The 27,350-nt window shown below is 35.6% G+C and overlaps 1 protein-coding gene and 1 long non-coding RNA gene across 5 annotated transcripts; both read left to right on the forward strand.

The window, feature by feature from the left end:
• Positions 1-1,558: 1,558 nt before the first annotated feature.
• LOC106057572 (neurotrophin-3-like) lies at positions 1,559-15,050 on the forward strand. Of its 4 annotated transcripts, none has more exons than XM_056032150.1 (5): positions 1,559-1,709; positions 5,755-5,894; positions 8,360-8,562; positions 9,501-9,685; positions 14,883-15,050. In XM_056032150.1, the coding sequence occupies exons 2-5, from the start codon at positions 5,789-5,791 to the stop codon at positions 15,013-15,015; spliced, it is 627 nt and encodes a 208-aa protein (XP_055888125.1). In that variant the 5' UTR covers positions 1,559-1,709; positions 5,755-5,788; the 3' UTR covers positions 15,016-15,050. The 4 variants fall into 4 exon arrangements, with proteins under 4 accessions (XP_055888125.1, XP_055888123.1, XP_055888126.1 ...); XM_056032148.1 differs by having other exon boundaries at positions 1,571-1,709; positions 5,701-5,894; XM_056032151.1 differs by lacking the exon at positions 14,883-15,050 and adding an exon at positions 10,798-11,067 and having other exon boundaries at positions 1,571-1,709; positions 5,701-5,894.
• A 6,090-nt stretch (positions 15,051-21,140) lies between these two features.
• LOC106057573 (uncharacterized) lies at positions 21,141-26,769 on the forward strand. Its single transcript, XR_001215852.2, has 2 exons — positions 21,141-21,322; positions 26,602-26,769. It is a non-coding gene; the product is annotated as an uncharacterized LOC106057573 (long non-coding RNA).
• Positions 26,770-27,350: the final 581 nt, after the last annotated feature.

The raw sequence follows: 27,350 nt of genomic DNA on the forward strand, positions 1-27,350 counted from the left end.
AATGCAATTGCCACCCCACTCGCATATCAGGTGAACCAATACTTTTTCTTTTGTGTCATAGTCTTACAAATCAATTTTTTTTTTAAATCTGTCATTAATATAAGTTATATTTCGTATAATTTAAATTCTTTTTCAAATATGGTAACAAAGTCTATGGAATTTCGCATGATTTTAAAATAATTATTTAAAGAAATACTATGTTTTTGAAAATTTAGAATTAATAAGAAATTTTTAGATACAAGAGTAACAATTAAGATGAGCTCTAAAGCCAACAATTTTTTTCCTAGTCGCCTTTTCCCAACCTTTACTAACTCTAAGATTTTTGTATTATTATTATTATTATTATAGCTTTTATATAGCGCTACTTTCATGCTTATAGCATGCTCAGAGATCTTTTGGTCCAATCTCTTTTGTGGACCAGTGGGGGGGGGGGGTATCTAGGAGTTGGTTTTCCGTGCTGCCTTTAGGCGCTCAGTATTGTATAAATAACTTTGGGACTCTAACTCACAATTTATTCTTGAAACCTAAAAATAAATAAAAAATGTTAAAAAATAAAAAATAGAATCTAATTGTTCCATTTCATTTCTTCTCCGTTTTTTCATAATTTTTTTTTAAATATTATTTTTCGAAGACATTTTTATTCGGCGGCAACCTTCAAACCTTTTAATCAAAATGTGTGTAGTGAATTTTCTTTTCAAGTAGCAAATTTGTTGCACGCGTCAAAACAGTCGAATTTCCAGAACCATCGTTCTCTTCACCTCTTCTTCTTACCAAAAAAAAAAAGCCAACTACAAGGGGTCTCGCTTAACATGCAGATCATATGTTGAAAAATACGCCTAATAAAGATAAAATTACACTACTTGCATTTCGATTGACCTACATATTTAAGTATCGAGAAAAGCCCCTACGTAACGTTAATGTATCTTATCTTATATTATATAATACAGACGTTACTTCAAAAAAGAAGATGATTACGTCCTACGCGTCATGCATTTTAACCAATGACTTAAATTCTGCCAAGTCACTGGTTTTCCTGGCTAGCTCAGGCAACCCATTCCATGCCCTAATAGCACTAGGGAAGAAGAAGTATTTGTACAAATTAGTCCTAGCATATTTGACCTGCCTTTAAAGACGAATAATGAGCTCTAGATGTTAGAAGAATACCTTTCTGGCAGGGAAGAATGCAAGAAAACCCTTGGCGTAGGAGTTCCGCCCCGAACCACGCTAAGGGCGGCACAGCGCTCCCACAGAGCCCTAGTTGACAAGAGAAGGGCCACCAACGTGACAATTTGTTTTTGCCGAAGTTTGAGAAACACTACTCTAGTTGTAATATGGCCACTCTTTGTCATTTTCATTATATATATATATATATATATATATATATATATATATATATATATATGCGTTATATGCAGGGTTAGGGTTTACTGGGCGTTAGGGTTATGGGTTTAAAAAAATCGCCCCACCAATTCAAAATTTTTGGATACGCTAGTGGATAAGTATTATCCAAAATATTGTTTTATTAATGCGCCGATTGGATTTATGTTTTTATACCATGTATGAAATGATAATCCTAAAAGAAAGCAAACCAAAGTGTAAGCAGTCAATGCAGAGTTCACCTTGTAAAATCTTGTATATAAGTTTAGGAATACCGCAGAAATTTACAATCTCTACTGGACACCATAGTTGAAGAGTCCCATCAGTGGCAGGTAATATGTTTGAAGTCTTTATTTCAATAGTCACTATCTATCTATCTATCTATCTATCTATCTATCTATCTATCTATCTATCTATCTATCTATCTATCTATCTATCTATCTATCTATCTATCTATCTATCTATCTATCTATCTATCTATCTCTAATTATGTTTGCCAGTCTGTCTGTCAGTGTAAATAGGTGCAACGTAAACTCTGTTACTTCTTCAGTTGACATATCTACGCCTTACTTGCATACACTGAACATTAATGCAAAGACGAATTTAGGGCCGGCCATAACATTTGCGGGGGCCTATGTGAAATGAATTGCGAGCGGCCCACTCAGGGTAAAGATAAGGATAAGTGAAAATTAAGTTTTTGTATTAGAAAATAAATTCGTCTTTGCATTACATTTTTAGTAAATGAAAGTTGACGATGACGCTTTTTTTTATCACACGTAGGATTGGCGTTTACCTTATTGATTGACACCCCAAAATGAAAATTTTGTCTACTTTAAGGACATTTTTATGAGTTTCAGGAGATTTCCTGGAGCTCCTTTTAACACAAGGAGACCACGGGATGTGACGGGAACCCTATTATAAGTTATAATGTTTCAATTTAATAATTTATACCTAGAATTAGCGCGGGGCTTATGAAAGTTCGGGGGCATTACGCTGCCGCCTCTTTTGGTTTATCTATAAACCTCGGTAAAACGGAAGTCATGTTCCAGAAGTCACCCAACAAAACCTATTCAGCCCAAAGATCACCGCTCATAGACATCCCTTAACGTGGTAGACAACTTCACATATCTGGGAAGCATAGTATCGATTAGTATCGAATGACACATTGCTTTAAAGGGAGGTTGATATGTAATCAGGGTTAGTCGTGCTTTTGGACGCCTCCAAGCGAGAGTGTGGCGAAATAAATCACTCCGCCTGTCTACAGGCGGAGTGTCTACCAAGTAGTGGTTCTCTCAAATCCCCCTTTGTGGAACTGAGACATGAGTATTTTATAGAAAGCAATTAAGACTTCTTGAACGCCTTCACTAAAGATATTTGCACACCATCATGGACATACTTTGGCAAGACCGTAATACAAACGGCGATATTCTTGCGAAATGGTATGAACTTCTTGTTGTCCGACAGTCACGCTGTGCAGGGCACTTATCCCGTATGGAGGACGAATATATGCCAAAGGCAATCTTTTTTTTTTAAAGTGAACTGAAAAGTGGTCGCAGTAACAGAGATGCCCCACAATAACGCTTCTTTAGAATACTAACGCAATGTTTTTAAGTCTCTAAGGAAAAAATGCGCTATTTTACTTTGTTACAAGGTGCACGTTTTACCATATAACGTAGAGATTATGCATCTCTTGATGTTTCGTACTAAAGCCATAATAAATATACTAATTGCAATATTAAATGTCATTTTAGAAGTTACACTGAAAGGACTTTCTTCCAAGCTAATAATAGCCCAATAGTTTTACGCAAAAAACTTGAGCTGTGGTTTTCTATACTGTTGGGGGGACTTAAGAGACTTTCTATTCTAATCGCCATGTACAATTACATTTAGAACTAACAGAACACTAAAGCAACTCTTCAGATCGATAGTCTTTATCCGATCGTTCATTGTCGTAATTACAAAAATATTCCCAAAATGACTTCGGGTAAATATCCTTCCTCAAATTATTCATCCGAGCGAGGCTCGGTCACCGGGTACTACAACTCCTAATTTACGACAGTACGTCAACAAAGGGCCGTACTCTCCACAAATTCAAAAATACACTTTTTCAACTAAAATATGTAAATTACATTTTGTAGAAAAAAATGTGAGATCAAATGTACAAGAACTCAGCTACTTTTATCTAAAATACATCATGCTATTGTAATAACTTAAGGATGGCAATTCAACGAGGCATAGGTGTTTATATATACGAGGACATCACATACTCATAGGACATCTGCTATGAGCATATCATCTTCATATCGGTTCTAAACTTTGGGCGGAAATCGTTCTCTCTCTTTCTCTAATGTCCACATCCTTCCTAGTCTAGTCACTAATAGTTCGCACCTTCTGCACTAGCTTGGATGACGGTGTGAATGGCGAGGTTATAACTTTGCCCCTTTCTTAGCATTTTTCGTCTAGAAATTGAGAAGGGAAAAGAAAGAAAGATGGAAGAAATAGTGAACGAATCGGAAAGTTTTTTCATTGAGCGCTATGTTATCAATACTCGTGAACAGCAAGAAGGCGAGGACATTGAAAAGCACATAACAAATCTGAGAAGACTAGCAAAAACGTGTAGTTTTGAACGCCTGGAAGATAGCTTGATTAGAGACAGAGTAGTTCTTGGTATTAGACATGAATGCCTCAAAATGAAATTGTTACAAGATAGTAGTCTCACATTGGAAAGGTGCAGAGACATTTGCAGAGCATACGAGACCGCCAACAAACAATTGAGACAAATACAAGCCGACCCTCCAATCATTGAGAAAGTATCAACACCCTCAAGAACAAACATTCAGAAAGGTAAATGCAGGTATTGTGGAAGGATTCACGAATACATTAAGGAAAAGGGCCCTGCATGGGGTTAAATGTGCCTAGCGTGCAAGGGGAGATTCCAAAGAAACAGAGTGCATATCAACCCGAACAAAGAAACAGAAGAAGATATATTCCCCGATACTGATGAAAACTTACAGAACAATAGAACTCATGATCAACACATTCGCCACTCATCAACTCATCATTCCCTGCGACCAAGGGATCAGTTGAAGAAACCGACAAGATTCAATGTCTATGTGTCTTAATGAACTATTGAATGTTGATTTTTAAATGTGAAATGTTTCATATTCATTGAAGCGTATATATGTATGTTTTGTTTTGTTGTTTATGTTGTTGTGGTTTTGTTTTATTTTTTTTTCTATGATACTCCCCGAAATGTTTTGTTTTTTTAAAGAAAAGGGGATGTTGATATGGTGCGCAAAGGTGCACGCGTTCAATATAATAAAGTATCGTTCTCCTCCATGATACTAATGGTTGTTGTTTGTTTATTGCTGACTGTGAACCTAGATCTTAATTAACACAGAATAATAATTTAATTTAATAATGCCATTAGTATATTCATTACGGCTTTGGTACAAAACATCAAGTGATGCAAAATCTCTACGTTGTAGGTTAAAACATGCACTTTGCAGAAAGTAAAATGGCGCATTTTTCCATAAGAGACTTACAAATATTGCGTTAGACAGTTAGTATTCTAAGAAAGCGTTTCTGTGGGGCATATGGGAAGAGGAATTTGCCTTTATCTTTGTGTCTTTCTGAGACATACATAGATACATGCATACATACATGCATACATACATGCATACATACATACATACATACATACATACATACATACATACATGCATACATACATACATGCATACATACATACATGCATACATACATACATGCATACATACATACATACATACATACATACATATTACATAAATACATACATACAAATACTTTTTTTTACAGACAATATCTCCTTTCATCAAGTTATTTAGCAATTTGTTTTTTCTCTTAAAAACTAATGAATGTTAGATTTAAACATATTTTGTTTTTACCCCACACCATTCCCTTATTACCACCTTAGTTTTGACAGTGTGACCAAGTAGGTAGTTATTTTTTTTTTTTTTTACAGATATAGATTCTACATAAACTGTCATATCTCTAAGAAAATCATTAGAGCCCTTTTTGAAATACCAGTAGTATTTAGCCACATTTTTAAAGCGACGATGATTTGGCAAGCCGATTGGAGGAATTGTAGTGTAGCGTATTCAAGCTAAACTTCTCATCCTTTGGGATATCTGAAAGTGTTCATATAAGAAATATGTTGTTCACTCGAAAAAAAATCGTTCTTATTTGAGAGCTTTTAGATTATTGTATATGTGTCCGTTTGTGTGTCACGTTTAGATTTCAAAAATTAGTTTTGTTGTTTTTATTTTTTATTTTTTAAAGAAATAGAAAGAGCTTTTCTTTATCATCTAACACATACATTGAACTCTCAACAAGATACTGCATAAATCTCTGCAACCTACGTAGAAAAATGTCTTCCGATCTTACGAAAGTCAACCTGTTCCTGACAACAGCCTTGCTCGTGTTAGTAGTAGATCTGTGCGCTTTAGATCGTAGGAAAAGAGACACTATGTCAGGTGAGTACGGGGTCGTTTTGCTAAATGCTATAGAGTAAGATTGCAACAACTAAAGACAGAAAGGTGTTAATTAGAGGAATGCTGTGCTCTCATGCAGTGGCGTCACTAGGGGGATGCGGGGATGCGGGCCGCACCGGGTGACACCCACCAGGGGGTGACACCCAAGTTGGAAAATTGCACTTTTCCAAAATGCAACATTTAAAATCAAAATTACTACCTTGAATGTATCTTAGTTTAGTATCAACATGTCCCTTACCTTTTTAATTTAAATATATTTGAATTGTAATCTTCTTATTATGAGAAAATAATTCGTTGTGGACGCCAGGAAAAAGTTTCTGAAGCTCAGGAATGTAGAAAACGCTTGGCGCCAGGAGCTTCGCCCCAGACTAGTCTGAGTAAACTTAAGGCTCTTTCCAAACATCTTATCTGACCAGTTGAGTGGCGAACGTAACATTTTTATTGCAAAATGTTGAGAAACACATAGAATTAAGCATCTCGCACGCCATTCCCCACGCACAGGGCTGCAAGCCCTCTCCACAGAAATCAGTCTATTGCAACTTTCACAGCCTTTTCCCAGCTGGTGCCCACGAAATTCCTGACTTCTAAAAAGGTGTGACCCCAAGTTAGATGTCGAGGGCCATGTTTTTGTGTTCCTCCTTTTGGCTTTCATGTTAAGGTTGACTTTGGTAAACGTGTTTCGTTTTGTCAAATGATATGTCTCACAAATGTCAATCGACGTTCAGTTCAAATGTCACCTAAATGGCGAATGCCTGTGCGGTAAAAGATGTCTCTATTGTAACATTATCTCGGTATGTTATTCGTAGGATCCTTCTCAGCCATAAATTCTCAGCCTCTTTTCAGCCTTTCACGTCACGAAGATAGGTAGCCGTTGGGACAATGATTGTTTTGAGTAGATGGATTTTAATCAACAGGCTAATTGATTTGCTTCTGCAGATAGGCCGCACATTTTGAAAGATAGCTCCAGCTTTCCAATCCGACATGCAGCACCATGATATGCAACTCCATCGCTTGTGATAACACTGCCTAAATAGGTGAACTTTATTTTTCCAAGATCTGTAGGACCAATTTTAATGGGGGTACTGGGTAACATGCACCCTATATACATATTTTTGAGGGCGTCTTTATCTGTCATCTCGTGTATACATTTATTGTATTTCAAAGTAATGCTATATTGTCTGCAAAATCCAACTCGGTTTGGTTTACCCCATTGAAACCCAAATGCAGCCTGTTTAATGTATTTCTTTGACATCGTCTTTGGCTACAAGAAAGAGAAATGGGGATAAGATACACCCTAATCTCATATCCGTCTCGACGTTGCAGAATTCTACCGACCGTTGTGACACAACAGCTTGATTAGCTTTAGACAAGTCGCTGAATCTGGACAAATTTTTGGGAGACGCCTTATTCTCTTGCTATTTTCCAGAATGATTCTGATGGACGCTATCCAACCTTTTTTTTTTTAAAAACAATTTTCGTGTGTAACCAACCAATCAATGAAAAAGGTAACAGTTTATTGTTCAACATAAAGAAACAAAATAAGCGATAGCGGTTCGCTTTATCTAAGGAGTGATTATTTTTTCCTAAATGGGGGGGGGGTGATACCCTGAGCTTACCGCACCAGATGACAACGACCCTAGTGACGCCACTGCTATCTTCATATTTAGTGGAAAAAGTGTTTCAGCAAGTTTGTCCATCTTCTTAAAATAGACATTCCTAGCCAAAAAGTTTTAATATTAAACCTAACTTAATTGAATACTATATTAAAGTTTTACTATCAGAGTAGTGCTACAGTATTTTGATTTTATTTCGTTTCGTGAATTCATCTAATACATATTACTGTTCAATTTTATTTTGGTTTGATTTAATTTGAATTTCATTTATAAATATTTATGAATTAGAAATCATAGTATAAAAAAACACATTTAAGTTGATAAAATTTCACAAATGTATTATTAGCTAAGAAGGGGTCTACTAAAAACACGAAAACATGGTCAAAGGTCTACAAAACAAAAAGGTTTGGGAACCACTGCGCTCTAGATCTACTAAAAATGAATTACATATAAGTGTTTCTAAAGCACGCTCTCTTCTAGTTACGTCAGGGTTTTCCAGAAAGTGACAATTTGTGAATCTAGCCATCTAGCTAGATAGATAGACAGATACATGTATGGATGGAAGGATGGAGATGGATGGATGGATGGGTAATGAATGGATGAATGGATAGATAGATAGATAGATAGATAGATAGATAGATAGATAGATAGATAGATAGATAGATAGATAGATAGATAGATAGATAGATAGACAGATACATGGATGGATGGATGGGTCATAGATAGATAGATAGATAGATAGATAGATAGATAGATAGATAGATAGATAGATAGATAGATAGATAGATAGATAGATAGATAGATAGATAACCTAACGTCTTGTGTTCATTCTAGATGAATTCCTAGAGTATTCCAGATTACAACGCAGACGAGCCCAGCACGTCCAACTACGAAGTAGAAGGCGTTATGAAGAACACAGACAGGAACTAGAAACAATTTTATCTCCATTACCAGAGTACCAGTCCACAGAAAAGAAGCCAGAAAGATATTTTTATTCATCAAATTCAATCAACTCAAATGAACATGACATCAGAAATGTAAGTGAGTGTTAAGAACTAACATTAGTAACAAGGACAAAAATCTAAAATTTTGGAGTTTAATAGAAATCTATAGGCTTCTATTCTGGTAAGGTTTCTGTTCTGTGTAGAACTTGCCATAACCTTTCACTAACATAGAGAGTTCATCAATTATTTTTTTGCCAAGATTCTGTCATCTTTTGCAAAAAAAAATTGTCTGCAACAGAAAACTTTGCTAATTTGGAAACTCGGACGCAATACTTACTTCTTTTTTAGGTTAGAAAAAGAGTTATAAAAAGATATCTAAACAATTTATTTTATCTTTTAAGTATACAATTATTTAGAAAATTAAACATAAAGTAAAAATAAAAAAAAAATGATATTTTTTTTTGACTTCTTCCAGAATAAGACTTTATGACTTTGCGCTTCCGGATAACAGACACATCATCGATAAGTCTCTAATAGTCTTTGTCTGAACTCAATTGCGACCTAAGAAAATTCTGCTTCACTTAAATAGGTTGAAGTCTGTTGTCTGTAAAAGAAGAGATGACAATGTGTCTCTCTAATTGTATATAAAGAAAGCTTGGGACATGTTGATACTGAATAATATATTCTAGGCCTTTGGGCATGTACCTTCGTAATGAGCTTGATCAAAACATGACACTTGCCAGAATCTTAGTCTGCTAAGATCTTTAGGAATTGATCTTGTTGCAGATAAAAACAGTATGAAAGGCCCCTAATTAGTAAATGAAACGACTTCACGATATGGAATAGTTTTTTAAGCATTGATAATAATATCATTTTCACTCTGGATAAAACTGTGTTTTATATAGCAGAAAGGGAATAAACACTGTAATAGCAGTAATTAACGGTTCATTCCCTTAGGTTTGCTTTGTTTTTTAAAAGTATCCTTTTTTTTTTTTTGCTATTTCTTGTTACATCATGATTTTCTTTTTCAGAGACGTTCGTTTGATGTTGAGTCTCCCGTACCTGCATGTCCATCCGATGTTACTTGGCAGAGATTATCCTCTGCTATAGACTTGACCGGTGTGACAGTGACTTTAGTTCAGCACCCAACGGCACAACTATTTCTGATAGTTAGATGCAAGCACCACAATTGTTGCTTAGGGATAGACAATAGAAGGTTTGAATTTATTTTATTGCTCTTACATTTAATCCACTATACGGTAACTAACGCTGTTCTTACAACTAATAGTCCATCGATTCCATGCGTGTTTTAGGTGCAAACAGCTACTTTTAGTCTTCCGAAATATGCAATTTAAAAAAAAAATATGTTTAAAAATATTTTTTTAAACAAAATTTAGTTTTATTTAGTAATAAAATAATAGCAATGTCTTTCATTTCAAAGATTAAGATTATGTGCACTGCTGTACAAGACTACTCAAACCCGTTCGCGACTTTCATATTTTGCCACTTCTTATGCAGACAAAGCCTTTGTCCCCAGCGGGACTATTTATGGTTTCTTCGCATGTCTTCTGCAAAGGCTTTCTGGGCTTCAAATGTGTGTCCCAAGACCTTAGCGACAGCTTTCCATAAGCTTCATCCAGCAATTAGACTCACAAAAAAATGTCATTTACTGTTTACGCTGACCGAATTCAGGGCCTCGTGCAGTGTCAGGACTCCAGACAATTGAATTTTTTTTTTCACAGGCCTTGCATTGGATGTGATCGCAGGCAGTCTTGTTTTTTCAGTGTTCATTTTTGTTTGTATGTATATATGTATGACTGTATGTATGCATGTATCTATGTCTGTATGTATGTATGTATGTATTTATATATGTATGTATGTATGCATGTATGTATGTATGTATGTATGTATGTATGTATTTATGTAAGTGTGAATGTATGTGTGTATGTATGTATGTGTGTGTGTATGTATTTATGTATGTATGTGTGTACGTATGTATGTATGTTTGTTTGTTATGGAGTTCGGATTATGATTATAGAAATTTTGTAGTGCATTGTTTCTGATATCCACAATAAGAATAATTACCGCTTTACTAGGCCGCTAGTTACATAATATTATCCTAAATGAATTGCGACTTTGACGACGGATTTATCCCTTATGTTGTTGTGTTCCTACCAACAATGCTTACGGACCGCTGTGGGCCGTCTAATTGTTTTACATAAACTCTCTGTGATCGTGTATATTTATATATTTAAAAACTTTAACTTTTGATTAAAATACTGTCAACACTAAAATGAAATGTACCGCAATAAATAATTTTTTTTACAGACCTACTTAAAGATGACGTCCTTGACACGCATAGAATATAAGTCAGACCTAAAGCGTGATCTATTAATGACATTATAAATAGCGAAACTGACAGATGTGGCTATGTTATGCTTAAAAAGGAAAGACCTATTCTATGCTATGATCAATACTGAACCAAGGAGCAAAGACAAAGACAAACATCAGTCAATCGCAAGATTCGCACTTTTGATTATTCATGTTTGTATAATCATAATGTAATATTAGTGTTGACACTAAATATTTCAAGCCTCTGTACAACATCCGAGTCGGCGTGGTTGAGAAACGTGTCGCTGTCTCGTGTTCGGGTACTGAGAGAGGGAGAGAGGAAAGTGTGGTCCGCCTCGCTGTGCTAGTGCAATGTAACACAGAGCTCAATGTTAAACTGTTCAATGTAACACAGAGCTCAATGTTAAACTGTTCAATGTAACACAGAGCTCAATGTTAAACGGTTCAATGTAACACAGAGCTCAATGTTAAACTGTTCAATGTAACACAGAGCTCAATGTTAAACGGTTCAATGTAACACAGAGCTCAATGTTAAACTGCTCGATGTAACACAGAGCTCAATGTTAAACTGTTCAATGTAACACAGAGCTCAATGTTAAACTGCTCGATGTAACACAGAGCTCAATGTTAAACTGTTCAATGTAACACAGAGCTCAATGTTAAACGGTTCAATGTAACACATAGCTCAATGTTAAACTGCTCGATGTAACACAGAGCTCAATGTTAAACTGTTCAATGTAACACATAGCTCAATGTTAAACGGTTCAATGTAACACAGAGCTCAATGTTAAACGGTTCGATGTAACACAGAGCTCAATGTTAAGCTCTTTGATGTAACACAGAGCTCAATGTTAACTCTTTCTCTCCTATTCGACGATACCATCGTTGATCTGACCATCATTAAATTAAATTAATATTTAACTTTAAAAACTTTTCTTTATGTTCTATAGAAGGAGTATGCATTCCCCTCAAATCCTAGACCAAATAAAACATTTTCTGATCACAACTATCAAAACTATCAAAAAATCAAACAAAGCATTAGGGTTTATAAAAGAAATTTCTATAAATCAAATGGGAACATAAAACTAAAATGTTATTTAACCTTGGTTAGGCCTATAATAGAATATGCATCCTCTGTTTGGGACCCCTCAACTCAAGAAAACATTAAGAAACTGGAACAGACACAAAATAGAGCAGTGAGATTCATAACAAACGAATATTCACATTTGACTAGAGTAACACCTTTAGTTAAATCACTAAATTTAGAAAGCCTTCAGAATAGAAGACTTAAAAGTAAAGTAGCAATTATACATAAAACACTGAACCATAATCTTCAAATACAAAAACAAAATTTATTAAATAATCAGAAAGACACAAAGATAAAGGCACACTCCTCGTTCCATATGCTAGGACAAATTTGTACAAATACTCCTTTTTCCCTAGTGTTATTACAGTGTAGCTAGGGTGGGGGAGGAGGGGGAGACTTTGAAGAAATGAGTGTCCGAAGTTTGCTTTTAAATAAATTAACTATCACTTCACTGTCATGTTATCTTGCTTTTCACGTTGTTATATAAGTCAGTGAGCCTGTTGCATGTATTCCACACAGAGTACTAACTCTTTTCGTGCGGGGTTACTCTCAATTTCAAGGAGTAATTGCATAGCGCTGACTAGTGCCGTGTTACTCTTGGGAACTGTCACATAATATAATAAATAAATAAATAAATAAAGTTCAATTTCTTCTCATGTCACAATATTTAAGTAAAACTAAATATTCATTTTTCAATTCTTCTTGAAATATAAAGAGAATAGAGATTTAGCTAACATGAAAAAAAAAATAGACTCTAAACGGATTATTGGAAGAATAGTATTTTTTTAACAAGTAATAAAGAGACTCCCTTTTAATCTTTATGGCACGCTTTTGTAAACATTGCTTATTGCAAGTTAAGTGTGTTATGGTCTAATCTCTTAATTCTGTGGATCAGTGCCGGTGGGAGGGGGTATCTGGGAGCCACTGGCGGATCCAGAACTTTGGAGTGGGGGGGGGCGATTTTTTTCCAAACCCTAACCCTAACGCCCAGTAAACCCTAACCCTATGCATAAACGTGCGTACAGCATTTATATATATGGGGGGGGGGGGGTCTGGGAGAGCGCTGTAAGCTTCTTCAGTGGGGTTCGGGGCGACGCCGAAAAGCGTTTTCTTGCATTTTTCACTGCAGAAACGCATTCTTCTGACATCTACAGCTCATTATTTATCAGTGGGGTTCGGGGCAAAGCCCCGACGCCAAAAGCGTTTTCTTGCATTTTTCACGGCTGAAACGCATTCTCCTGACATCTACAGCTCATTTCTTATTAGTGGTGTTCGGGGCGAATCCCCGACGCCAAAAGCGTTTTCTTGCATTTCTCACTGCAGAAACGCATTCTCCTGACATCTACAGCTTATTATTCATCAGTGAGGTTCGGGGCGAAGCCTCGACGCTAAAAGCGTTTTCTGACATTCTTCACTGCAGTAACGCATTCTCGTGCCCTACAGCTCATTATTCATTCTATTATAAAGTGCCTTTTGAATAATGAGAAAAATATTCTAATATGAATTTATAGTCCCTTAATACATTGCAAATAAAACCGATTTGTTCTTTGAAAAGATTAGATACCCCACATATTTAGATTAAGGTTTTGAGGATCGCCGCCGAAAAAAAAAATTCGATTAATAATATTCAATAAAATTCTAGCATACATTGTGAGTTATAGTCTTAAATTTATTTAACTAGAAAAATATGAGATAGAGTAAAGGTTGGAAAAAGTCGACTAGGAAAAGATTATCTGGCTTTTGAACTCATCTCAACCGTGACTGTTATATTGAAAAATTTCGTTTGAATTATAACTTTACCAAAGCAAAGTCTTTCTTAAAATAGTTATGATAAATTCATGTCAAATTACACAAACTCTGTCTGGAAAGGGGAAGGGCGGTAAAATGAAAACGATTAATTCTCGCTCCTTTTTATAATTTCTGCTATTGATTGCATTTTGCGTTAAGGAATAGAGGTTGGGCGACTCGATATAAGAATTTACTTTATAGCATATATAAATTATATTAGTGACAGATTTTTTTAAATTTTGTAATTTCTTACTATAATACAAAAAGAAAAAGTATTGATTAGTCCGATGGGGGGAAGGGGATTGCATGTATCGCACTTCCACCTGTTTATTTTATATAGATATTCGACTAATTTTGTTCACATACTATGATTTCTCCATAAAAGTAGGACCTCCCCCCCCCCCACTCAAATGGTTTAGATGGGATGGGCGGTGGAGGTATTCGCTCTTCCCCTTCCAATCGGCCAACAGGTGAACGAAATTATATAAAGACCGGTTAAAATACCAATAACAAGTTTTAATCATATAGATATTTAATTGATTCTGTTAGCAAGCTGTGATTTCTACGAATAAATAGGACCGCCCCCCCCCACTCGAAAGTTTATGGAGGGGGGGGGCGGATTGATGCCATCGCCCCCTCCCGACCCTACCAAATCGGCCAAAATACTAGAAGGGGGGGACGAAATAATCTAAAAATAGGTTGAAATATAAATAATTAGTATATATTATTAACATAAGTAATAAATTGTGTGAATTCTAAACTATAATTCGTCCGCCCCCCCCTTCGGGGGGCGGGGGGGGCGGCCGAGTGAGGGGGGGCGATCGCCCCTACCGCCCCCCCCCCCTGGATCCGCCAGTTCTGGGAGCAGATTTCCGTGCTGCCGCTCAGCAAACACAAATCTCCTTGAGTCGGGATTCGAACTAGAGATCCCTTGTTAGGTGGCCAAGTCGTAGGCAAGCGGTTTAGTCTTCTCAGTCACACATCTCAGGCTTTCCACAAACACAAACAAACCCTTCTCAGGCTTTCCACAAACACAAACAAACCCTTCTCAGGCTTTCCACAAGCACAAACAAACCCTTCTCAGGCTTTCCACAAACACAAACAAACCCTTCACATTGGAGCTCATTCTTAAATAGTAACGTAATAAACTAGTCAAGTAACAACTCTATTGTTTTCCATCTGTCAGGTACAACTCAAGTTGTCAACAAGAGTACGGCTACACCAATGCCTTAGTCTATTCCCCCACAAGCAGAAACCGGCGTGAGAGACGAATTATCCAGTTTCACGGTCGTTGTACTTGTTACGTGACACCTATATGAACTTAGAGGAACGATTAAACTTACATCAATTACAAGAGTTGTATGGTGTCTCCTAAATATGTTCGTTACCAAAAGAAATATGTTGTGACAGTTAGGCCATGAATAGAATATGCATCCTCTGTTTGGGACCCCTCAACTCAAGAAAACATTAAGAAACTGGAACAGACACAAAATAGAGCAGTGAGATTCATAACAAACGAATATTCACATTTGACTAGAGTAACACCTTTAGTTAAATCACTAAATTTAGAAAGCCTTCTGGAGAGAAGACTCAAAAGTAAAGTAGCAATTATACATAAAACACTGAACCATAATCTTCAAATACAAAAATAGAATTTAATAAAATACTCAGAAAGACACAAAGATAGAGACACATTCCTCGTTCCATATGCTAGGACAAATGTGTACAAATGCTCCTTCTTCCCTAGTGCTATTAGAGCAGAGAATGGATTGCCTGATCTAGCCAGGAAAACCAGTGACTTGGTAGAGTTGAGGTCATTGGTTAATATGCATGATTGAATGCATGACGCGTAGGACGTAATGATCTTCTTTTTTGAAGTAACGTCTGTATCATATAAGATAAGATAAGTTGTAAAAAAAATCTCAGTGCAATCACAATCCTTATGTCACATTATTTTGATATTACTAAACGAGTAAAGCATAACACTTGATGGCTTCCTGGTCGTGAGCTATGCGTTCTGGAGTGTCTTCTCGATGGTTCAGGGTTCGAACTCTTACCGCTGACCACCCCACTCTCTTCGTGGAACATGGGCGGCCGTCCTGTGCAGAGGCGTAGCTAGGATATGGGGCCCGGGGATTGGCCTCGTTGGGGGTCTTTTGCATTTTGACTTATAAATATATAAACCTAAACTTAAATTGGTAAAGTATATCAGTAAAATTATCAAGAAATAATCATTAGGAATATTTTAAAGAATAGTGTTTATTGGCGAAATAATACACAAGTGACAAATTTCAATTCATTTCGCTTCACATTGTGCTTTCTGTGCAGTAAAGGCATCTATATATAACATCATCTATATCGATACTGTCTACTGTGTCTAGTATCTGTGATTCTACTGACATTAAAGTCATGCAAAGCCTTTCTTGTGTCATTGTGCTTCTGAGATGAACTTGAGCTTTGAGAATGTAGTCTCACATGACGCAATGGAAGAGGCCAGAGTTAGCAGTATTCCGATGTATGTTGCAACGTTTGAGGACACATCATTACCATATGAAGCCAGCTTCCTCAATATGTCAATTGGTGATTGTGGTGCTGGTTTGTTGATGAAAAGTGCTCGTGCATCAATGGCATCACTAAACAAGCGATTTGCTTTTATCTCATCCAACATGAAAAAATAACACAGTTGTTCATCAGCGTGTCATCATTCATAGACTCCAAGAGGTGTCTTGGTTCAAGAAGAAACCCAAAGGTGTCCACATGGTTTACTAGCCTTTGGAATTTGTTCTTCATCTCCATAGGAAGTCTGTCCAGCACGTCTGTCGCAACACGTTTGAATTGCAGTTCTATTGACAGCCCTACATCAGAACTCAACTCCCCTTCAAGTCTTTTCTCTCTTCTGGTTATTTGGATAACAGGAACTCCATAACATTCACTACCTTCTTTTGCTTTTTCGATGGATTGGGTGATCAGTTTCGTCCGTTTCTCATCATTTTGCAGAAAGCATGAAAGGTTTTTAATTTCTTCAGCAGCATCTCGACGTTTGTAGTTTCTTCTCAGCTCTATTTATTGGACGCAATAGATTTGACCATACTGCTTCTGACATACGTTCTTCTCCCAAACGGGATACGTGCCCTGCCCAGCCGCGCCAGCGTAACTGTCTGACCATAAGAAGTCCCTCTATAATGTCCATACCGACGTTAGCAGGGACATCGCTGTTTGTAGTGCGGTCTTGCCACCGTATGTCCATGATGGAGCACAACCATTTTTTGGTGAATATAATATGTAACATGCCAGGGCCCATTTTGATACCCAGTCTACCTATGGTTAACCTTCAGCACTCTCCGAGATGATTAGATGTAGTGATGGGAACTAAACTAATTTTTTTTAGTTAAACTAAAACTAAGTTTGAACTAAAAAAAAAGTAATTAAACTTTTAGTTAATCACAAATTGAAAAAATTAGTTAAACTAAACTAAGAAACTTTAGTTAAACTTTTACTAACTATTTTGACCTTTTTTAAGGACGAAACAGCCAAAAATGAAAAATATAAACAACAACCAATCTCTTTAGCAAAATGTAATAAACATTTATTTGTGCACATGAAAAAAGATTTAAATGTCTTTATGGGATAGATGTAGATCTTAATAGAATCACTAGATTAGACTAGAATGATACTATTATAAATTTATAGCAAGAAATTAGAAGTAATTGTCCAAGTTCTAATATAAGTTACCTTTTTAGAAGTAATGATAAAACTGCATGTTGACTCGCTAGCTAACTCTAGATTCTAGAATATTAATAATATCTTCTACAAACGAAATGATCAGAATATCATCAGAAATATAATCTGGATCTAAATCTAGAATTAGATCTAGCTACTAGACCAAGATCAAATAATTAATATTTTAATCTAAAAATAATTTAAGAAATACTAGTTACTACTACTACTACTACTACTAGATCTAAATAGAGTCTAGTAGATATCTTAGTAACTCTAGATCTATCTAGAGATTTTAGATTATTATAATTATGATTATAACAAGATATGGGTATTTAGATCTATAATATAATATAATATACTCTAGTAGATAATACTAGATCTAGATCTAATAGATCTAGATAGTAGATATAAGTATAATTATAATAGAAGTAGATGTAGATCTAATCTAGATTTAGTTACTATTAGATATCTAGCATAGTGACGACTATTATTAGTAGGCCTATTATAGTCATTATTATTATAGAACTATCATCTTTGCATCTTAAATTAGGTCTCAGTACTATTATAAGCCTAATAAGTAATCTAGAATTTTCTAGATATATCTAGATCTAATCTAGACTCTAATTCTACTTCTAGAATAGTAGAATCTCTAAACTAATAGATCTATATTATTGACTTATAATTTTAAATTTACATTTAGATCTAAGACTACTAAGAGTTAGACTCTACTTAAGACTAAGACCTAAGAGACCAAAATAATTAAATATAGAGTAATATAGACTATTATGACTATAGATGTAATAGAAGAAATAGACTAATAGTAATAGACTAGACGTCACTAGACTCTAACTTTAGAATTTAGATCCATCTAGTAAAAAGTTTTAAAATAAAAAGAGTCGACATTTCTTTTAGATCTATAGTAAAGCAAAATTCTTGGCCTGCAGCTATACACTAATACAGGAACACACTGGTGTTTAATAAAAAAGCAGCAAAATGTAGATCTATAGAAGCAAGGAATTATCAGGATTTATCAAGCAGCGAAACTTGCTAGAAATATAATGAACACGTGTATTTTTTTTTAAAGGCGGGAAAAGCTGCCATTATAGGGTAAAGGTCAAAAGGCTTTCTAGTGACCTGTGCACCCTCTAGTTTATTCTCCTCTCTATCATTCATTATATATATTCTCTGAATTACATATATCTAAATATTTATTGGTATGACCGTATGTATGTTAAAAAAGTTTGTAAAATTTGTAATTAAACTTTTTAGTTTGTAACTAAAAAAAATTAATTAAACTAGGATTTTAACTAAACTATTTTTTTTTAATTAAACTTTGGCCTTAACTAATTTTTTTAGTTAAACTAAAAGTTAGCAACTTTGTAGTTAATTCTTGCCCATCACTAATTAGATGACTAAGGTAGCGGCAAATTACATCTTTAGATGGTAGTGAAAGTTTGAATAATACAGCTAAATGTTATTCCGCTTTCTAACAAAGAAAACATGTTTAGGTGATTTTAATAAATATACATTGTAAGATATGTAAAACTATTGAAAAAACATTATTTTCAGAAAAGAATTGAATCATTTTCATTAGTGCAAAAATCAGTGAAATCAGTTAAAATGTATTAATTCAACAAAATTAATTTCTGTTGGGAAAATTGGAAAAGTTAATAGTGGGTGGTGGTGGTGGTGGTGGTGATGACACCCAGAGATAACCGCACCATATTTAAAAGTGAAATATAAAATTATAATATAAATCTAGTGTTCTAGTTAGATGATGTTGGAAAGTCGATAGGCCTACACTACTCATTAGAATTTATAAAATTATTATTGTGTTTAAGCTTACATTGTGTGTACATTGTGTTTGTGTGTGTACCTTCTGATATAATGTAATAAAGTTTAAGTTGTTGAAAGCAATATTTCTCAAAAAAATCTAAAACCGACATGAGTCCCGCTTTCCCTTCTCCAAATATCTTGTGGCCTTAATCTGACCACCAGGTTGTTAAAATCAGGCAGCCTGGAAAACGAGCCAGCTAGGAAACCCAATGACTTTACACAATTTAAGTTCTTAGTTAACATGCATGACTAGACTCATGACGCGTAGGATGTAATCATCTTTTTGAAGTAACGTCTGTATTTTATAAGATACGTCGGAAACACAGGGTTTTTTTTTACTTTTCTGGGGGGGTGGGGGGGGGGGTGGGGGCAGAGAGGTTGTATAACTATCTTAGTGTAAAGGTAGATGTACTTGACTATTTCTAAACCAATGTGTAATAATGTGTTATTTTCTTGTCTGACCACTTAACACACAACATACACTATTGCGTAACGCGCTAGGAAAGAAAATCAGTTTGTATGGTCATCATCTACTACACACTACAATACGCTATGTATACATGTGTATGTCTATCTGACCAGGTCTTTAAAACCAGTCAGACACACAATCTATTTACTTTTTGGGCAGAGAGGGAGAGGATAATATTTTTCCTATAGTTGGTTATCTTAATGCTTTTATCTACATATTAGACCTAAGTTTTAGACTTAAAACTCAATAATAGGTCTACTAAAGACTATTATCTTTTCTACACTTCCGCTTTATCTAAGGTTTAAGCTATAAAAAGAGTGTACTTAATGTTCTTGCAGTTAATAAATTATCTATTACAGCAAACGAATTTATTATGGTCACTAAAGTTTGACCTAACCCGCTTATTATATAAACCAACAGAAATTTAACACACCACGTGACTCAAAAATAAATCTTAACAACCCAATACATAATCTTGCATTGAAGCTTTTGGCAAACAAAGTTTAACAACATGAATAGTTCTGTGCAGACATTGGCTCCATGCTATCACCATCGTATTTTACCAATCCCTCTCTAAATGAAGACCGTGGCTACATAGCTGTGCATTTCAACCACTACCACATATTGAAAAGTTCTACACATTTAATTGAACTTTTTAGTTTGTAACTGACAAACTTGAAAAGAAAACTTTGCTAATTTGGAAACTCGGACGCAATACTTACTTCTTTTTTAGGTTAGAAAACTCAGAGTTATAAAAAGATATCTAAACATTTTATTTTATCTTTTAAGTATAAAATTATTTAGAAAATTAAACATAAAGTAAAAATAAAAAAAAAATGATTTTTTTTTTTTGACTTCTTCCAGAATAAGACTTATGACTTTGCGCTTCCGGATAACAGACACAGCATCGATAAGTCTCTAATAGTCTTTGTCTGAACTCAATTGCGACCTAAGAAAATTCTGCTTCACTTAAATAGGTTGAAGTCTGTTGTCTGTAAAAGAAGAGATGACAATGTGTCTCTCTAATTGTATATAAAGAAAGCTTGGGACATGTTGATACTGAATAATATATTCTAGGCCTTTGGGCATGTACCTTCGTAATGAGCTTGATCAAAACATGACACTTGCCAGAATCTTAGTCTGCTAAGATCTTTAGGAATTGATCTTGTTGCAGATAAAAACAGTATGAAAGGCCCCTAATTAGTAAATGAAACGACTTCACGATATGGAATAGTTTTTTAAGCATTGATAATAATATCATTTTCACTCTGGATAAAACTGTGTTTTATATAGCAGAAAGGGAATAAACACTGTAATAGCAGTAATTAACGGTTCATTCCCTTAGGTTTGCTTTGTTTTTTTAAAAGTATCCTTTTTTTTTGCTATTTCTTGTTACATCATGATTTTCTTTTTCAGAGACGTTCGTTTGATGTTGAGTCTCCCGTACCTGCATGTCCATCCGATGTTACTTGGCAGAGATTATCCTCTGCTATAGACTTGACCGGTGTGACAGTGACTTTAGTTCAGCACCCAACGGCACAACTATTTCTGATAGTTAGATGCAAGCACCACAATTGTTGCTTAGGGATAGACAATAGAAGGTTTGAATTTATTTTATTGCTCTTACATTTAATCCACTACACGGTAACTAACGCTGTTCTTACAACTAATAATCCATCGATTCCATGCGTGTTTTAGGTGCTAACAGCTACTTTTAGTCTTCCGAAATATGCAATTTAAAAAAAAAATATGTTTAAAAATATTTTTTTAAACAAAATTTAGTTTTATTTAGTAATAAAATAATAGCAATGTCTTTCATTTCAAAGATTAAGACTATGTGCATTGCTGTACAAGACTACTCAAACCCGTTCGCGACTTTCATATTTTGCCGCTTCTTATGCAGACAAAGCCTTTGTCCCCAGCGGGTCTATTTATGGTTTCTTCGCATGTCTTCTGCAAAGGCTTTCTGGGCTTCAAATGTGTGTCCCAAGACCTTAGCGACAGCTTTCCATAAGCTTCATCCAGCAATTAGACTCACAAAAAAATGTCATTTACTGTTTACGCTGACCGAATTCAGGGCCTCGTGCAGTGTCAGGACTCCAGACAATTGAATTTTTTTTTTCACAGGCCTTGCATTGGATGTGATAGCAGGCAGTCTTGTTTTTTCAGTGTTCATTTTTGTTTGTATGTATATATGTATGACTGTATGTATGCATGTATCTATGTCTGTATGTATGTATGTATGTATTTATATATGTATGTATGTATGCATGTATGTATGTATGTATGTATGTATGTATTTATGTAAGTGTGAATGTATGTATGTATTTATATATGTATGTATGTATGCATGTATGTATGTATGTATGTATGTATGTATGTATGTATTTATGTAAGTGTGAATGTATGTGTGTATGTATGTATGTGTGTGTGTATGTATTTATGTATGTATGTGTGTACGTATGTATGTATGTTTGTTTGTTATGGAGTTCGGATTATGATTATAGAAATTTTGTAGTGCATTGTTTCTGATATCCACAATAAGAATAATTACCGCTTTACTAGGCCGCTAGTTACATAATATTATCCTAAATGAATTGCGACTTTGAAGACGGATTTCACCCTTATGTTGTTGTGTTCCTACCAACAATGCTTACGGACCGCTGTGGGCCGTCTAATTGTTTTACATAAACTCTCTGTGATCGTGTATATTTATATATTTAAAAACTTTAACTTTTTATTAAAATACTGTCAACACTAAAATGAAATGTACCGCAATAAATAATTTTTTTTACAGACCTACTTAAAGATGACGTCCTTGACACGCATAGAATATAAGTCAGACCTAAAGCGTGATCTATTAATGACATTATAAATAGCGAAACTGACAGATGTGGCTATGTTATGCTTAAAAAGGAAAGACCTATTCTATGCTATGATCAATACTGAACCAAGGAGCAAAGACAAAGACAAACATCAGTCAATCGCAAGATTCGCACTTTTGATTATTCATGTTTGTATAATCATAATGTAATATTAGTGTTGACACTAAATATTTCAAGCCTCTGTACAACATACGAGTCGGCGTGGTTGAGAAACGTGTCGCTGTCTCGTGTTCGGGTACTGAGAGAGGGAGAGAGGAAAGTGTGGTCCGCCTCGCTGTGCTAGTGCAATGTAACACAGAGCTCAATGTTAAACTGTTCAATTTAACACAGAGCTCAATGTTAAACTGTTCAATGTAACACAGAGCTCAATGTTAAACGGTTCAATGTAACACAGAGCTCAATGTTAAACTGTTCAATGTAACACAGAGCTCAATGTTAAACGGTTCAATGTAACACAGAGCTCAATGTTAAACTGCTCGATGTAACACAGAGCTCAATGTTAAACTGTTCAATGTAACACAGAGCTCAATGTTAAACTGCTCGATGTAACACAGAGCTCAATGTTAAACTGTTCAATGTAACACAGAGCTCAATGTTAAACGGTTCAATGTAACACATAGCTCAATGTTAAACTGCTCGATGTAACACAGAGCTCAATGTTAAACTGTTCAATGTAACACATAGCTCAATGTTAAACGGTTCAATGTAACACAGAGCTCAATGTTAAACGGTTCGATGTAACACAGAGCTCAATGTTAAGCTCTTTGATGTAACACAGAGCTCAATGTTAACTCTTTCTCTCCTATTCGACGATACCATCGTTGATCTGACCATCATTAAATTAAATTAATATTTAACTTTAAAAACTTTTCTTTATGTTCTATAGAAGGAGTATGCATTCCCCTCAAATCCTAGACCAAATAAAACATTTTCTGATCACAACTATCAAAACTATCAAAAAATCAAACAAAGCATTAGGGTTTATAAAAGAAATTTCTATAAATCAAATGGGAACATAAAACTAAAATGTTATTTAACCTTGGTTAGGCCTATAATAGAATATGCATCCTCTGTTTGGGACCCCTCAACTCAAGAAAACATTAAGAAACTGGAACAGACACAAAATAGAGCAGTGAGATTCATAACAAACGAATATTCACATTTGACTAGAGTAACACCTTTAGTTAAATCACTAAATTTAGAAAGCCTTCAGAATAGAAGACTTAAAAGTAAAGTAGCAATTATACATAAAACACTGAACCATAATCTTCAAATACAAAAACAAAATTTATTAAATAATCAGAAAGACACAAAGATAAAGGCACACTCCTCGTTCCATATGCTAGGACAAATTTGTACAAATACTCCTTTTTCCCTAGTGTTATTACAGTGTAGCTAGGGTGGGGGAGGAGGGGGAGACTTTGAAGAAATGAGTGTCCGAAGTTTGCTTTTAAATAAATTAACTATCACTTCACTGTCATGTTATCTTGCTTTTCACGTTGTTATATAAGTCAGTGAGCCTGTTGCATGTATTCCACACAGAGTACTAACTCTTTTCGTGCGGGGTTACTCTCAATTTCAAGGAGTAATTGCATAGCGCTGACTAGTGCCGTGTTACTCTTGGGAACTGTCACATAATATAATAAATAAATAAATAAATAAAGTTCAATTTCTTCTCATGTCACAATATTTAAGTAAAACTAAATATTCATTTTTCAATTCTTCTTGAAATATAAAGAGAATAGAGATTTAGCTAACATGAAAAAAAAAATAGACTCTAAACGGATTATTGGAAGAATAGTATTTTTTTAACAAGTAATAAAGAGACTCCCTTTTAATCTTTATGGCACGCTTTTGTAAACATTGCTTATTGCAAGTTAAGTGTGTTATGGTCTAATCTCTTAATTCTGTGGATCAGTGCCGGTGGGAGGGGGTATCTGGGAGCCACTGGCGGATCCAGAACTTTGGAGTGGGGGGGGGCGATTTTTTTCCAAACCCTAACCCTAACGCCCAGTAAACCCTAACCCTATGCATAAACGTGCGTACAGCATTTATATATATGGGGGGGGGGGTCTGGGAGAGCGCTGTAAGCTTCTTCAGTGGGGTTCGGGGCGACGCCGAAAAGCGTTTTCTTGCATTTTTCACTGCAGAAACGCATTCTTCTGACATCTACAGCTCATTATTTATCAGTGGGGTTCGGGGCAAAGCCCCGACGCCAAAAGCGTTTTCTTGCATTTTTCACGGCTGAAACGCATTCTCCTGACATCTACAGCTCATTTCTTATTAGTGGTGTTCGGGGCGAATCCCCGACGCCAAAAGCGTTTTCTTGCATTTCTCACTGCAGAAACGCATTCTCCTGACATCTACAGCTTATTATTCATCAGTGAGGTTCGGGGCGAAGCCTCGACGCTAAAAGCGTTTTCTGACATTCTTCACTGCAGTAACGCATTCTCGTGCCCTACAGCTCATTATTCATTCTATTATAAAGTGCCTTTTGAATAATGAGAAAAATATTCTAATATGAATTTATAGTCCCTTAATACATTGCAAATAAAACCGATTTGTTCTTTGAAAAGATTAGATACCCCACATATTTAGATTAAGGTTTTGAGGATCGCCGCCGAAAAAAAAAATTCGATTAATAATATTCAATAAAATTCTAGCATACATTGTGAGTTATAGTCTTAAATTTATTTAACTAGAAAAATATGAGATAGAGTAAAGGTTGGAAAAAGTCGACTAGGAAAAGATTATCTGGCTTTTGAACTCATCTCAACCGTGACTGTTATATTGAAAAATTTCGTTTGAATTATAACTTTACCAAAGCAAAGTCTTTCTTAAAATAGTTATGATAAATTCATGTCAAATTACACAAACTCTGTCTGGAAAGGGGAAGGGCGGTAAAATGAAAACGATTAATTCTCGCTCCTTTTTATAATTTCTGCTATTGATTGCATTTTGCGTTAAGGAATAGAGGTTGGGCGACTCGATATAAGAATTTACTTTATAGCATATATAAATTATATTAGTGACAGATTTTTTTAAATTTTGTAATTTCTTACTATAATACAAAAAGAAAAAGTATTGATTAGTCCGATGGGGGGAAGGGGATTGCATGTATCGCACTTCCACCTGTTTATTTTATATAGATATTCGACTAATTTTGTTCACATACTATGATTTCTCCATAAAAGTAGGACCTCCCCCCCCCCCACTCAAATGGTTTAGATGGGATGGGCGGTGGAGGTATTCGCTCTTCCCCTTCCAATCGGCCAACAGGTGAACGAAATTATATAAAGACCGGTTAAAATACCAATAACAAGTTTTAATCATATAGATATTTAATTGATTCTGTTAGCAAGCTGTGATTTCTACGAATAAATAGGACCGCCCCCCCCCACTCGAAAGTTTATGGAGGGGGGGGGCGGATTGATGCCATCGCCCCCTCCCGACCCTACCAAATCGGCCAAAATACTAGAAGGGGGGGACGAAATAATCTAAAAATAGGTTGAAATATAAATAATTAGTATATATTATTAACATAAGTAATAAATTGTGTGAATTCTAAACTATAATTCGTCCGCCCCCCCCTTCGGGGGGCGGGGGGGGCGGCCGAGTGAGGGGGGGCGATCGCCCCTACCGCCCCCCCCCCCTGGATCCGCCAGTTCTGGGAGCAGATTTCCGTGCTGCCGCTCAGCAAACACAAATCTCCTTGAGTCGGGATTCGAACTAGAGATCCCTTGTTAGGTGGCCAAGTCGTAGGCAAGCGGTTTAGTCTTCTCAGTCACACATCTCAGGCTTTCCACAAACACAAACAAACCCTTCTCAGGCTTTCCACAAACACAAACAAACCCTTCTCAGGCTTTCCACAAGCACAAACAAACCCTTCTCAGGCTTTCCACAAACACAAACAAACCCTTCACATTGGAGCTCATTCTTAAATAGTAACGTAATAAACTAGTCAAGTAACAACTCTATTGTTTTCCATCTGTCAGGTACAACTCAAGTTGTCAACAAGAGTACGGCTACACCAATGCCTTAGTCTATTCCCCCACAAGCAGAAACCGGCGTGAGAGACGAATTATCCAGTTTCACGGTCGTTGTACTTGTTACGTGACACCTATATGAACTTAGAGGAACGATTAAACTTACATCAATTACAAGAGTTGTATGGTGTCTCCTAAATATGTTCGTTACCAAAAGAAATATGTTGTGACAGTTAGGCCATGAATAGAATATGCATCCTCTGTTTGGGACCCCTCAACTCAAGAAAACATTAAGAAACTGGAACAGACACAAAATAGAGCAGTGAGATTCATAACAAACGAATATTCACATTTGACTAGAGTAACACCTTTAGTTAAATCACTAAATTTAGAAAGCCTTCTGGAGAGAAGACTCAAAAGTAAAGTAGCAATTATACATAAAACACTGAACCATAATCTTCAAATACAAAAATAGAATTTAATAAAATACTCAGAAAGACACAAAGATAGAGACACATTCCTCGTTCCATATGCTAGGACAAATGTGTACAAATGCTCCTTCTTCCCTAGTGCTATTAGAGCAGAGAATGGATTGCCTGATCTAGCCAGGAAAACCAGTGACTTGGTAGAGTTGAGGTCATTGGTTAATATGCATGATTGAATGCATGACGCGTAGGACGTAATGATCTTCTTTTTTGAAGTAACGTCTGTATCATATAAGATAAGATAAGTTGTAAAAAAAATCTCAGTGCAATCAC

The sequence above is a fragment of the Biomphalaria glabrata genome, chromosome 6 (assembly GCF_947242115.1).
Source record: "Biomphalaria glabrata chromosome 6, xgBioGlab47.1, whole genome shotgun sequence".
NCBI lineage: Eukaryota > Metazoa > Mollusca > Gastropoda > Planorbidae > Biomphalaria > Biomphalaria glabrata.

Bases quoted from the DNA above. Each gene is read 5' to 3' on its own strand.
- LOC106057572 (XM_056032150.1), top strand. From the start codon at position 5,789: ATGTCTTCCGATCTTACGAAAGTCAACCTGTTCCTGACAACAGCCTTG. The intron at 5,895-8,359 runs GTGAGTACGGGG...TGTTCATTCTAG, and splicing joins GAAAAGAGACACTATGTCAG to ATGAATTCCTAGAGTATTCC. The intron at 8,563-9,500 runs GTAAGTGAGTGT...TTTCTTTTTCAG, and splicing joins ATGAACATGACATCAGAAAT to AGACGTTCGTTTGATGTTGA.